Below are 14,259 nucleotides of genomic sequence, written 5' to 3' on the forward strand. Positions count from 1 at the left end.
AAACAGAGACAATAGGATAGGGACGGGACCTGCACCAGTGGGAGGGAGCCGTGAAGGGGGGAAGGTTTCTACACACTACAAGCCCCTTCGCGGGCGGAGACTGCAGGTGGCGGAGGGGGAAAGCTTCGGAGTAGCGGAGGAGAGCACAGCAACAGGGGTGCGGAGGGCAAAGCGGAGAGATTCTGGCACAGAGGACCGGTGCCCTCAGGCACACACCAGCCCGAGAGGCTTGTCTGCTCGGCCGCTGTGGCGGGCGGGGCTGGGAGCTGAGGCTCGGGTATCGGCTTTCAGTCGGAGCGCAGGGAGAGGACTGGGGCTGGCGGCAGGAAGAGAGCCTGAAGGGGTTAGTGCACCACGGCTAGCCCGGAGGGAGTCCGGGGAAAGGGTCTGGAGCTGCTGAAGAGGCAAGAGACTTTTTTCCCTTTTGTTTCCTGGTGCGCGAGGAGAGGGCATTAAGAGGGCTGCTTGGGGAAGCGCCGGAGACAGGCACGAGCCGCGGGTAAGGCACGGACCTCGGAGACGGGCGTGGGCCGCCGCCGCCGCCGCCGCCGCCGCCGCCGCCGCCCGCCGCCGCCGCCGCGGGGCCTGTGTGCGAGCGCGGGTCACTGTCCGCCCCGCCTTCCGGGGGGCCTGTGCACCCCGCCACTGCCGGGGTCCCCGAGACCCGGGGACGGCTTTCCCCGGAAAGCGCACGGAGCGCCACGGGCTGCTGCAACGTCACGCCGGCCTCTGCCGCCGCAGGCCCGCCCCACACTGCGCGCCCCTCCCTCCCCTCTGCCTAAGTGAGCCAGAGCCCCCGAATCAGCGGCTCCTTTAAACCCGTCCTGTCTGAGCGAAGAACGGACGCCCTCCGGCGACCTACGCGCAGAGGCGGGGCCAGGTCCAAGGCTGAGACCCGGGAGCTGTGAGAGCAGAGGCAGGGAAATCTCTCTGTGCAGCCTCGGAGGCAGCGGATTAAAGCTCCACGGTCCATTTGATGTGCCCTGCGTCTGTGGAGTGCATGAATGGACAGCGAATCATCCCAAATTGAGGAAGTGGACTTTGAGGACAAGATTTAAGACTTTCCCCCCTTTTCCTCTTTTTACAACGAATTATTCCAAATTAAGGAGGTGGACTTAGCAAGATTTCAGACTTCTCGCCCTTTTCCTCTTTTTACAACGAATTATCCCAAATTGAGGAGGTGGACTTGGAGAGCAAGATTTTTGATTTTTCCCCCTGCTCTCTTTTTGTGAATGTGTATGTGTAATCTTCTGTGTAAGATTCTCTCTGTATAGCTTTGCTTCCACCATATGTCCCAGGGTTCTATCGGTCCGGTTTTTTTTTTTTTTTTTTTTCAATAATTACTTTCTAATTTTAATAACGCTACTATATTTCATACTTTATTCTATTTTACTTTACCTGCTCTTTCTTTTTTTCCTACTCTCCCTTCCTCCCTCCCTCCCTCCGCTCCTCCTTTCCTTCTTTCTTTTTCTTTCCTCCCTCCCACCCTTCTTCTTTCCACTTTCTTTTTCTTTCCTTCCTCCCTCCCTCCTGTCTTTCTTCCTTTCCTTCCTCCCTCCCTCCCTCCTTTCTTTCCTTCTTTCTTTCCATCCTTCCTCCCTCCCGCCCTCCTTTCTTTCTTCCTTCCTTCCTTCCTTCCTTCCTTTCTTCCCTTCTTCCTTTCTTTCCCTCTCTCTTTCTTTCTTCTACTAATTCTTTCTTTCTACTTTTTCTCCCTGTTATTCTGAGCCGGGTGGATGAAAGGCTCTTGGTGCTGCAGCCAGGAGCCAGTGCTGTGCCTCTGAAGTGGGAGAGCCAACTTCAGGACACGGGTCCACAAGAGACCTCCCAGCTCCACATAATATCAAGCGGCGAAAATCTCCCAGAGATCTCCATCCCAACACCAGCACCCAGCTTCAGTCAACGATCAGCAAGCTACAGTGCGGGTCACCCTATGCCAAGCAACTAGCAAGGCAGGAACACAACCCCACCCATTAGCAGAGAGGCTACCTAAAAACATAATAAGGCCATAGGCACCCCAAAACACACCACCAGACGTGGACCTGTCCACCAGAAAGACAAGATCAAGCCTCAACCACCAGAGCACAGGAATTAGTCCCCCCCACCAGGAAGCCTACACAACCTACTGAAACAACCTTAGCCACTGGGGTCAGACACCAAAAACAACGGGAACTACGAATCTGCAGCCGGCAAAAAGGAGACCCCCAAACACAGTAACATAAGCAAAATGAGAAGGCAGAAAAACACACAGCAGGTGAAGGAGCAAGATAAACACCTACCAGACCTAACAAATGAAGAGATAATAGGCAGTCTACCTGAAAAAGAATTCAGAATAATGATAGTAAAGCTGATCCAAGATTCTATTTCCAAGATCCATAATCTTGGAAATAGAATAGACAACATGCAAGAAACAGTTAACAAGGACCTAGAAGAACTAAAGATGAATCAAGCATCGATTAAAAACACAATAAATGAAATGAAAAATACTCTAGATGGGATCAATAGCAGAATAACTGAGGCAGAAGAACGGATAAGTGAGGTGGAAGATAAAATAGTGGAAATAACTGCTGCAGAGCAAAATAAAGAAAAAAGAATGAAAAGAACAGAGGAGAGTCTCAGAGACCTCTGGGACAACATTAAACGCACCAACATTCGAATTATAGGGGTTCCAGAAGAAGAAGAGAAAAAGAAAGGGACTGAGAAAATATTTGAAGAGATTATAGTTGAAAACTTCCCCAATATGGGAAAGGAAATAGTTAATCAAGTCCAGGAGGCACAGAGAGTCCCATACAGAATAAATCCAAGGAGAAATACACCAAGACACATATTAATCAAACTGTCAAAAATTAAACACAAAGAAATCATATTAAAAGCAGCAAGGCAAAAACAACAAATAACACACAAGGGAATCCCCATCAGGTTAACAGCTGATCTCTCAGCAGAAACCCTACAAGCCAGAAGGGAGTGGCAGGACATAATTAAAGTGATGAAGGAGAGAAACCTGCAACCTAGATTACTCTACCCAGCAAGGATCTCATTCAGATTTGATGGAGAAATTAAAACCTTTACAGACAAGCAAAAGCTGAGAGAGTTCAGCACCACCAAACCAGCTTTACAACAAATGCTAAAGGAACTTCTCTAGGCAAGAAACACAACAGAAGGAATATACCTACAATAACGAACCCAAAGCAATTAAGGAAATGGGAATAGGAACATACATATCAATAATTACCTTAAATGTAAATGGACTAAATGCTCCCACCAAAAGACACAGAGTGGCTGAATGGATACAAAAACAAGACCCATATATATGCTGTCTACAAGAGACACACTTCAGACCTAGAGACACATACAGATTGAAAGTAAAGGGATGGAAAAAGATATTCCATGCAAATGGAAATCAAAAGAAAGCTGGAGTAGCAATTCTTATATCAGACAAAATAGACTTTAAAATAAAGACTATTAGAAGAGACAAGGAAGGACACTACATAACGATAAAGGGATCGATCCAAGAAGAAGATATAACAATTGTAAATATTTATGCACCCAACATAGGAGCACCTCAATACATAAGGCAAATACTAACAGCCATAAAAGGAGAAATCGACAGTAACACAATTATAGTAGGGGACTTTAACACCCCACTTTCACCAATGGACAGATCATCCAAAATGAAAATAAATAAGGAAACACAAGCTTTAAATGATACATTAAACGAGATGGACTTAGTTGATATTTATAGGACATTCCATCCAAAAACAACAGAATACACATTTTTCTCAAGTGCTCATGGAACATTCTCCAGGATAGATCATATCTTGGGTCACAAATCAAGCCTCGGTAATTTTAAGAAAATTGAAATTGTATCAAGTATCTTCTCCGACCACAATGCTATGAGACTAGACATCAATTACAGGAAAAGATGTGTAGAAAATACAAACACATGGAGGCTAAACAATACACTACTCAATAACGAAGTGATCACTGAAGAAATCAAAGAGGAAATTAAAAAATACCTAGAAACAAATGACAATGGAGACACGACGACCCAAAACCTATGGGACGCAGCAAAAGCAGTTCTAAGGGGGAAGTTTATAGCAATACAATCCCACCTTAAGAAACAGGAAGCATTTCGAGTAAACAACCTGACCCTGCACCTAAAGCAATTAGAGAAAGAAGAACAAAAATACCCCAAAGCTAGCAGAAGGAAAGAAATCATAAAGATCAGATCAGAAATAAATGAAAAAGAAATGAAGGAAACGATAGCAAAGATCAACCAAACTAAAAGCTGGTTCTTTGAGAAGATAAACAAAATTGATAAACCATTAGCCAGACTCATCAAGAAAAAAAGGGAGAAGACTCAAATCAATAGAATTAGAAATGAAAAAGGAGAAGTAACAACTGACACTGCAGAAATACAAAAGATTATGAGAGATTACTATAAGCAACTCTATTCCAATAAAATGGACAACCTGGAAGAAATGGACACATTCTTAGAAATGCACAACCTGCCAAGACTGACTCAGGAAGAAATAGAAAATATGAATAGACCAATCACAAGCACTGAAATTGAAACTGTGATTAAAAATCTTCCATCAAACAAAAGCCCAGGACCAGATGGCTTCACAGGTGAATTCTATCAAACATTTAGAGAAGAGCTAACACCTATCCTTCTCAAACTCTTCCAAAATATAGCAGAGGGAGGAACACTCCCAAACTCATTCTACGAGGCCGACATCACCTTGATACCAAAACCAGGCAAGGATGTCACAAAGAAAGAAAACTACAGGCCAATATCACTGATGAACATAGATGCAAAAATCCTCAACAAAATACTAGCAAACAGAATCCAAGAGCACATTAAAAGGATCATACACCATGATCAAGTGGGGTTTATCCCAGGAATGCAAGGATTCTTCAATATACGCAAATCAATCAATGTAATACACCATATTAACAAGTTGAAGGAGAAAAACCATATGATCATCTCAATAGATGCAGAGAAAGCTTTCGACAAAATTCAACACCCATTTATGATAAAAACCCTGCAGAAAGTAGGTATAGAGGGATCTTTCCTCAACATAATAAAGGCCATATATGACAAACCCACAGCCAACATTGTCTTCAGTGGTGAAAAACTGAAACCATTTCCACTAAGATCAGGAACAAGACAAGGCTGCCCACTCTCACCACTCTTATTCAACATAGTTTTGGAAGTTTTAGCCACAGCAATCAGAGAAGAAAAGGAAATAAAAGGAATCCAAATTGGAAAAGAAGAAGTAAAGCTGTCACTGTTTGCTGATGACATGATACTATACATAGAGAATCCTAAAGATGCTACCGAAAAACTACTAGAGCTAATCAATGAATTTGGTAAAGTAGCAGGATATAAAATTAATGTACAGAAATCTCTGGCATTCCTGTACACTAATGATGAAAAATCTGAAAATGAAATCAAGAAAACACTCCCATTTACCATCGCAACAAAAAGAATAAAATATCTAGGAATAAACCTACCTAAGGAGACAAAAGACCTGTATGCAGAAAACTATAAGACACTGATGAAAGAAATTAAAGATGATACAAATAGATGGAGAGATATACCATGCTCCTGGATTGGAAGAATCAATATTGTGAAAATGACTCTACTACCCAAAGCAATCTACAGATTCAATGCAATCCCTATCAAACTACCAATGGCATTTTTCACAGAACTAGAACAAAAAATTTCAAAATTTGTTTGGAAAAACAAAAGGCCCCGAATAGCTAAAGCAATCTTGAGAACGAAAAACGGAGCTGGAGGAATCAGGCTCCCTGACTTCAGACTATACTACAAAGCTACAGTAATTAAGACAGTCTGGTACTGGCATAAAAACAGAAAGATAGATCAGTGGATCAGGATAGAAAGCCCAGAGATAAACCCACGCACATATGGCCAACTTATCTTTGATAAAGGAGGCAGGAATGTACAGTGGAGAAAGGACAGCCTCTTCAATAAGTGGTGCTGGGAAAACTGGACAGGGACATGTAAAAGTTTGAGATTAGATCATTCCCTAGCACCATACACAAAAATAAGCTCAAAATGGATTAAAGACTTAAATGTAAGGCCAGAAACTATCAAACTCTTAGAGGAAAACATAGGTAGAACACTCTATGACATAAATCACAGCAAGATCCTTTTGGACCCACCTCCTAGAGAAATGGAAATAAAAACAAAGATAAACAAATGGGACCTAATGAAACTTCAAAGCTTTTGCACAGCAAAGGAAACCATAAAGAAGACCAAAAGACAACCCTCAGAATGGGAGAAAATATTTGCAAATGAAGCAACTGACAAAGGATTAATCTCCAAAATTTATAAACAGCTCATGCAGCTCAATAGCAAAAAAACAGACAACCCAATCCAAAAATGGGCAGAAGACTTAAATAGGCATTTCTCCAAAGAAGATATACAGACTGCCAACAAACACATGAAAGAATGCTCAACATCATTAATCATTAGAGAAATGCAAATCAAAACTACAATGAGATATCATCTCACACCAGTCAGAATGGCCATCATCAAGAAATCTAGAAACAATAAATGCTGGAGAGGGTGTGGAGAAAAGGGAACACTCTTGCACTGCTGGTGGGAATGTGAATTGGTACAGCCACTATGGAGAACGGTATGGAGGTTCCTTAAAAAACTAAAAATAGAACTACCATATGACCCAGCAATCCCACTACTGGGCATATACCCTGAGAAAACCATAATTCCAAAAGAGACATGTACCAAAATGTTCATTGCAGCTCTATTCACAATAGCCCGGAGCTGGAAACAACCTAAGTGTCCATCATCGGATGAATGGATAAAGAAGATGTGGCACATATATACAATGGAATATTACTCAGCCATAAAAAGAAACGAAACTGAGCTATTTGTAATGAGGTGGATAGACCTAGAGTCTGTCATACAGAGTGAAGTTAGTCAGAAAGAGAAAGACAAATACCGTATGCTAACACATATATACGGAATTAAAAAAAAAAAATGTCATGAAGAACCTAGGGGCAAAACGGGAATGAAGACGCAGACCTACTTGAGAATGGACTTGAGGATATGGGGAGGGGGAAGGGTGGGCTGTGACAAGGCGAAAGAGAGGCATGGACGTGTATACACTACCAAACGTAAGGTAGATAGATAGTGGGAAGCAGCCGCAGAGCACAGGGAGATCAGCTCGGTGCTTTGTGACCGCCTGGAGGGGTGGGATGGGGAGGGTGGGAGGGAGGGAGATGCATGAGGGAAGGGATGTGGGAACAGATGTATATGTATGACTGATTCACTTTGTTATAAAGCAGAAACTAATTAAAAAAATAAATAAATAAACTTTAAAAAAAAAAAAAAAAAAAAGAGACATGTACCAAAATGCTCATTGCAGCTCTATTCACAATAGCCCGGAGCTGGAAACAACCTAAGTGTCCATCATCGGATGAATGGATAAAGAAGGCACATATATACAATGGAATATTACTCAGCCATAAAAAGAAACGAAACTGAGCTATTTGTAATGAGGTGGATAGACCTAGAGTCTGTCATACAGAGTGAAGTTAGTCAGAAAGAGAAAGACAAATACCGTATGCTAACACATATATACGGAATTTAAAAAAAAAAATGTCATGAAGAACCTAGGGGCAAAACGGGAATAAAGACACAGACCTACTTGAGAATGGACTTGAGGATATGGGGAGGGAGAAGGGTAAGCTGTGACAAAGCGAAAGAGAGGCATGGACATATATACACTACCAAACGTAAGGTAGATAGATAGTGGGAAGCAGCCGCAGAGCACAGGGAGATCAGCTCGGTGCTTTGTGACTGCCGGGAGGGGTGGGATGGGGAGGGTGGGAGGGAGGGAGATGCATGAGGGAAGGGATGTGGGAACAGATGTATATGTATGACTGATTCACTTTGTTATAAAGCAGAAACTAATTAAAAAAATAAATAAATAAACTTAAAAAAAAAAAAACTCATTTCTAGTAATTTTTGTATTTAGGTAAATGGTCATGCTGCTACCACTTAACAATGTCACCAAATTGTATATAGCACTATTTTATACATTATTCTTACACAGTTATATGCAACAAACTATATACATCATAAAGATACAGTTTTTAGAGTATAGTGATGGATTTTGAAAGAAATTTGGCATTTTGAAAAATAAGTAATATACCTAAAGAATGCATGCTTCTCAGTGTTCTATTGGATGCAAATATGTCTCAGAAAATCTAAATGAGAACACTAGCGCCTTTACCTATATCTGAGGGAAGTAACATGCTTCAAACACCTGAACACCATTTAAATTACAACATGCACCTGAAGCCATAATGCTCTCCTCCACTTTTCCTTTGTAATTAAGGTGTTTTGGAGTTATAACTGGGAGTGACTTTCTCTCAAATGGTGTCAGACATGGAGGGAATAAAGATTAAGAAGAAATACTCACAGATAGGATCTGGTCTCCTCTCTGGAGCTCCCCACTCAGGTCTGCTGGTCCACCAGCCAGAATGAAGGATACAAAAATACCTTCTCCATCTTCCCCGCCCACGATGTTGAAGCCCAGGCCAGTGGAGCCTTTGTGCAGGACCACCTTGCGGGGCTCCCTGTAGAAACAAGTGGAGAGCACAATTCATAGGGTGGCCCACTCAAGATTTACATTGCTTTTACTTTCACCAGGTTATATGACACCAGCAATTAATTACCTGTGAAAATGGCTTCCCCAATTATGATAAATTTGCATATCAAAAAGATGCTAATATCAGGGCAGATGTCTGAACTCCTCACTGTAACAAATGCCAAAATGCCATGCAAATTTATTCCTTAATTCCAAAACATTTTCTTAAACTAGACTTACAAGTTTCCTTTGTTTAAAACATCTGTTCTTGTAATGAGCACCAGAGTAGTATTCAGTAGGATGGATGTATCCAAAAAGAGGGAGAGAATTTGGGGGACAAGAGACTAGACTGAATAGGTCAGACCATGAAAGATCTTAACATGCCAGCCTGTGGGTTTGTTGTCTGTTTGACTGTTAATTAAAATTTACTCTGTAAGCAGTGGGGACTCACTGGAAGATTCTGAGGCATGAAGAATATTTAAATCCATTTTAGGAAGATTAACAAATGACCATAATATGATTGATGGAGTTGGAAGCACAGATATGATGGGAGACAGGAAAACCAGTGAGGATGTTGTCCAAGTAATCCACGTTTGTGGAAGGGGCAGCCTACCCAAAAGTGATGGCAGTGATAATGAAAAGAAAGGGTAACATGAGAGAGGTAATTTGAAGGGAGGAACAGAGGGTCCAGAGATTGATTCAGGTATTGGAGGAGGAAGGAAGAACATCTAAGTAATTGGCAAAAGAGGGGTAGGTAGTTTATGAGGATGAGTATGATTTTGAAATGCTCAGTTCCAGGTACTAGTGGGACATCCTTGTGGAGATGTGCAGAAGCAGTTAGAGACAAAGGATAGGAATTTAGGTTCTCAGAGAGGACTGCAAATTCAGATTTGATGGTCATCAATAAAAGGATGAGAGATGAAATCTTAAGGCAACAGTTCATTGAGTTTGTGTAGAAGCTGGAGAAATATGGAATGTAGAATTGTAAAGGATCTTAGAAGTCATCTAGTTGAATTTTCTCTATCAGTAGTTTCAAAAAATGTATTCTGCAAGCCTTAGGTTTGACCAAGGTGCTTTTTGTATCACCCACCCTCCTCTCCCAGATATCTCAGTTCCAATCATTAAAGGTTCCTCTTCTATTTTCCTGCTCTTAATGATGTAAGAATGGCAAAGAGCCATGCAATATATTTTTATACTAATGATTACACAGATCTTGTTCTTTGCTATCACATTTCCTTGCACAAAGAGATGCATTATATCTATATTTAACCTTATTATGAGGAAGGATTTATAATGCACATCAGAGCTTGGACTATAAGTAATATGTAATAATGTTATGTATTAAGAGTTAATTCATTTTCTTCTGCAAATACTTTGTAAGCCCCTACTATGGCAGGAACTGTTCCAGCTACTTGGAAAGTTTGTAAGCAAAACAAAAATCCCTACTATTCTAAGCATACATTCTGATGGGGGTAGACCACTAAAAAGAAATAGATGCAATAAATAAGTTTGTTATATAGTGTGTTAGAAAGCAATAAATATTTTGAGAAAAACAAAAAGCAGAGCAGTGTAAAAAGGATAGGTGTTTTCAGGGATGGGCCTGGGCAGGATTTATTGAGAAGGTGACAGTTGAGGAAAGACTGAAGGGGTGAGAAAACTAGTCATATGATATCTGAAGGAAACATTCCAGCCAGAAAGAATAGAGGCCCTAAGGTGGGAGGGTGCCTGGTGTTGTCAAGGAAGAGCTAGGAGGCCAGCGTGGCTGAATGAGTGAACAAGGGAATGAGAATGGTAAAAGATGAACTCAGTGTACTCGTTTTCTATTAATGAGTAACAAATTACCACAAACTTAGTAGTTTAAACCAACACCCACTATTATCTCACAGTTCTGTAGGTCAGAAGTCTGGGTGGGCTTGTCTAGGTTGTCTGCCTAGGATTTCTTAAGGTTGTTATCAAGGTGTCAGCCAGGCCAAACTTTATTGGGAAGCTCTGGGGAAAAATCCAGTTCCATATTTAGTTAGGTTGTTGGCGGAATTCAGTTTCTTGTGGTTGTAGGACTGTATTACATATATTTTATCATAAGGAATTGGCTCATGCAGTCATGAATGCTGAGAAGTTCCAGGATTTATAGTTGGCAAGCTGGAGACCCAGGAGGGCCAATGGTATAACTTCTAGCTAAAGTTTCAGTCCAAAGTTAGGAGAAGACCAATGACCCACCTCAAAGAAAGAAAGAAAGAGCAGATTCTCTCTTACCCAAACTTTGGTTTTATTCAGGCCTTGGATGGGTTGGATGGGGCTACCCATACGAGAGAGGACAATCAGCTTTACTCAGTACACTAATTCAAATGTTAGTCTCATCCAGAAACTTCCTCACAGACTCACCTAGAATAGTCTTTAACTAAATATCTGGGCACCCTGTGGCCCAGTCAAGTTGACATATAAAATTAACCATTAGTCTTAACAAAGACTGAGGTCCCTGTTTTTTTTTTTTTTTTTTTGCTGTACGCGGGCCTCTCACTGCTGTGGCCTCTCCCGTTGCGGAGCACAGGCTCCGGACACACAGGCTCCGCGGCCATGGCTCGCGGGCCCAGCCGCTCCGCGGCATGTGGGATCTTCCGGGATAGGGGCACGAACCCGTGTCCCCTGCATCGGCAGGCGGACTCTCAACCACTGCGCCACCAGGGAAGCCCAAGGTCCCTGTTTTTTTGCTGGCTGCCAGTTGGAGGTCTCTCTCAGCTTCTAGAGGCCACACATTTTCCTTCCCATGCGGCCCTCTCTATCTTCAAGCCAGAAATGGTACATTGAATCCTTTTCATATCTGGAATCTCTCTGGCTTGTTTTTCTGCAATTAGCTGGATTTAACTCTCTGCTTTTCAAAGGGTCATGTGATTAGGTTAGGCCCACCCAGATAATTCTTCACCTTAAGATCAACTGATTAGTAATATTAACTACATTTGCAAAATCCCTTTTCCATGTAAGGTAACTTAACTGTAGGAGTAACACCAGGAGGTGGAGATCATGGGATCATTTCATAATTCTGACTACAACAGGCAGAGAGGCAATGGGGGATAAATCCTGAAGGGCCTTGTAGACCATTTTAAAACTTTAACTTTCACTCTGAGAGAAATGGGGATCCAGTGAGAAGAAGAATTACTTGATCTGATTTACATTTTTAAATGATTACTTTGGTATAAAATAGATCTGAGGGGCAGAGTTTAAAGAAGTGAGACCAGTTAGGTGGCTATTGCTATATTTAGGCAAAATATAATAGTGCCTTGGACCAGGGTGGTATTAGAGGAAGTGGCGAACAGTGGATACATTTCCATCTATTTTCTTTTTCTGTTCAGATTGAGTAATTCCTGTTTTTCTATCTTCAGATTCACTGATTCTTTCTTCTGTCATATTTATTCTGCTGTTGAGCCCATTCAGTGAGTTTTAAAATTTTGGTTATTTTATTTTAAAGCTTTAACATTCTATTTGGTTTTTCCTTATATCTTTTATCCCTTTGCTGAGACTTCCTTTTCTTTAAAAAATTTATTTCAAGTGTGTTTGTAATTGCTTACTGAAGCATGCTGGCTACTTTAAAATCCTTGACAGATAATTCCAACATCTGTGTTATCTCAGTGTTTGTATCTGTTGATTGTCTTTTCTCATTCAAGTTGAGATTTTCCTAGTTTTTGGTATGAGAAGCAATTTTTTTATTGTGTAATGGACATTTTGGGTGTTGTGTTGTGCACTGGATCCTATCTAATCTTAGTCTTTTCTGCGTAGTGGATTGGTTTCGGTGTAGCATGCAGATCCAAATGAGTTGGATATTCAGCTCCCTATTTGGCCCTGGTGACACCAGGGAGGAGAGAAAGTGGGGTACCAGCTAACATTTGACTTATTCTACCTACCTGTCACTTGGTGGGGGTAGAGGCTCAGGTCCCATTGGACCCACTGACACCAGTGTTGGAGAGAAAGTAGCATGTTGACTAGCACCACCTTGTTTTGCCTCTTTGCCTCTGGGTGGGGCTAGAAGTTCAGCCCCCCACTGAGTCCCACTGACACTACCCTGGTAGGTATGGTTTGCCACTGAGTGCTGCTTCCTTCTTCCTCCTTCTATCTGTTGCCACTGTCAGGGGGTGGAAGTCCAGCTTCCAGCTGGTCCCTGCCAATACCAGGAGTAGGGGAATAGAATGCTAATCTCATTCCAGCTTGTTGCTGCTGGATAAAGATGCAACTTCAGCTTTCCACTGAAAGTGGAGTGTCAAGCAGCTACACCTCATACCCTCTTATTCTCCCTTTTTGCTGCAGAATGGGGATGGAAGTTCAGCTCTTGTTTGGACCACTGACACCAGCCCAGTGGAAGAAATGAAGGACCATCTCATAATTGCTTCTCCTAACTGTCTCTGGTGGGGCCAGAAATCTAGCTATCTGCATGGTCTACTGGTACCACAATGGTGAGTGGACAGTTTTTTCTTTGGTATTTGGCTAGAGTAGGGCCAGTATTACTAAAATGTTCCCAGTTCTATTAGTCTACCCTTTTCCCAGTCCTTTGGTTACAGGGAGCAGGCTTTTCTTGAGGCTACTTTATCTGTGCCTGTTGGTGGTTTCAGGGTATAGGCTTCTCTACTGCCCCATCCAGGATATATGGGAAGCAGAAAGAAAATCCAGATAACTCACATCAGTGTCATTCCTCTCCAAGCCAGTCTGACTTCTTTCCAGCTTTTTAGAGTGTTGCTATGTTTATTATGTCTAAAATTGTTTTTGCTTTTATAACAAGAGGGAGGATTAGAGAGGAATGGGGATACTCTATTTTGGTTGATACTGGAAGTTCAGGTTCTAGATACATTGTGAAGGTAGGGGCCAAGAGGATTTTTGACAAAAAAGTTATTATAAAAATATCCTTCTTCCCCCAATATAAAACACACACTCTTAGTGGGACCAATGACATTCAAGCTACAGATAATAAACAGATGGAAGGAAGGGGGCTATTATGACTCTTTATCTATATGCTAAATATTGTGCTAGATGCTTTCTGTGCATCATTCCATTTATTCCTCAAAACAATCTAATGAAGGATGTATACTGATGTCTGCAACTACTTTGAAACCGATCCTAAAAGGAAGATGGATTGATGACTGGATAGATTGAATAGAGCAAGTATAGTAAAATGTTAAAAGCAGAATCTAGATGGCAACTATATGGATGTCCATTATAACATTCTTTAAATTTCTTTATATTTGAAAAATTTTATGACAAAATATTGTGAAAAGTAAACAACCTGATGAAGAAATTATTTTGACAACTCTTTAGATTAGTGAAATAAGACTGCTTGCCCAAGTTTTTAACTAAGTTTAGTAAGTAGCAAAGGCAGAATTAAGACACATTTTCTGTTTCAAAATCCCAGAGTCCAAAGTACGATATATTCCAGAGATTGTCAGTTGATAAGTTGGAGGCTTAATTTGACCCACAGTGTTTACAAATTTTTGAATTAGTTGCTCATATTTAAAATGAGGAAAATTTGCATAAAATGTGGATTTATGGCTTTCCATGAAAAAAAACCAGGCATTCTGTGAATACTGGCTCTTAATCTCATTGCATAGCAACAGTTGTCTAGAACATGGCCCTCTTT

General features: G+C 41.4%; 1 protein-coding gene across 6 annotated transcripts in view; it reads right to left on the bottom strand.

Annotated features, from left to right (window-relative positions):
• DLG2 (discs large MAGUK scaffold protein 2) overlaps positions 1-14,259 on the bottom strand; it is a 1,231,136-nt gene that overhangs the window by 370,882 nt on the left and 845,995 nt on the right. For all 6 annotated transcript variants that reach the window (XR_014016293.1, XM_081239496.1, XM_081239495.1 and 3 more), the window contains one exon: positions 8,475-8,631. Coding sequence is in view for 5 of the 6 variants with exons in the window: in XM_081239496.1 (XP_081095622.1) it covers positions 8,475-8,631 (157 nt within the window). In the remaining variant the exon portion in view is untranslated. The remainder of the gene's footprint in view (positions 1-8,474; positions 8,632-14,259) is intronic.

This window comes from Mesoplodon bidens (assembly GCF_964165515.1).
Source record: "Mesoplodon bidens genome assembly, chromosome: 7".
NCBI classification, from domain to species: domain Eukaryota; kingdom Metazoa; phylum Chordata; class Mammalia; order Artiodactyla; family Ziphiidae; genus Mesoplodon; species Mesoplodon bidens.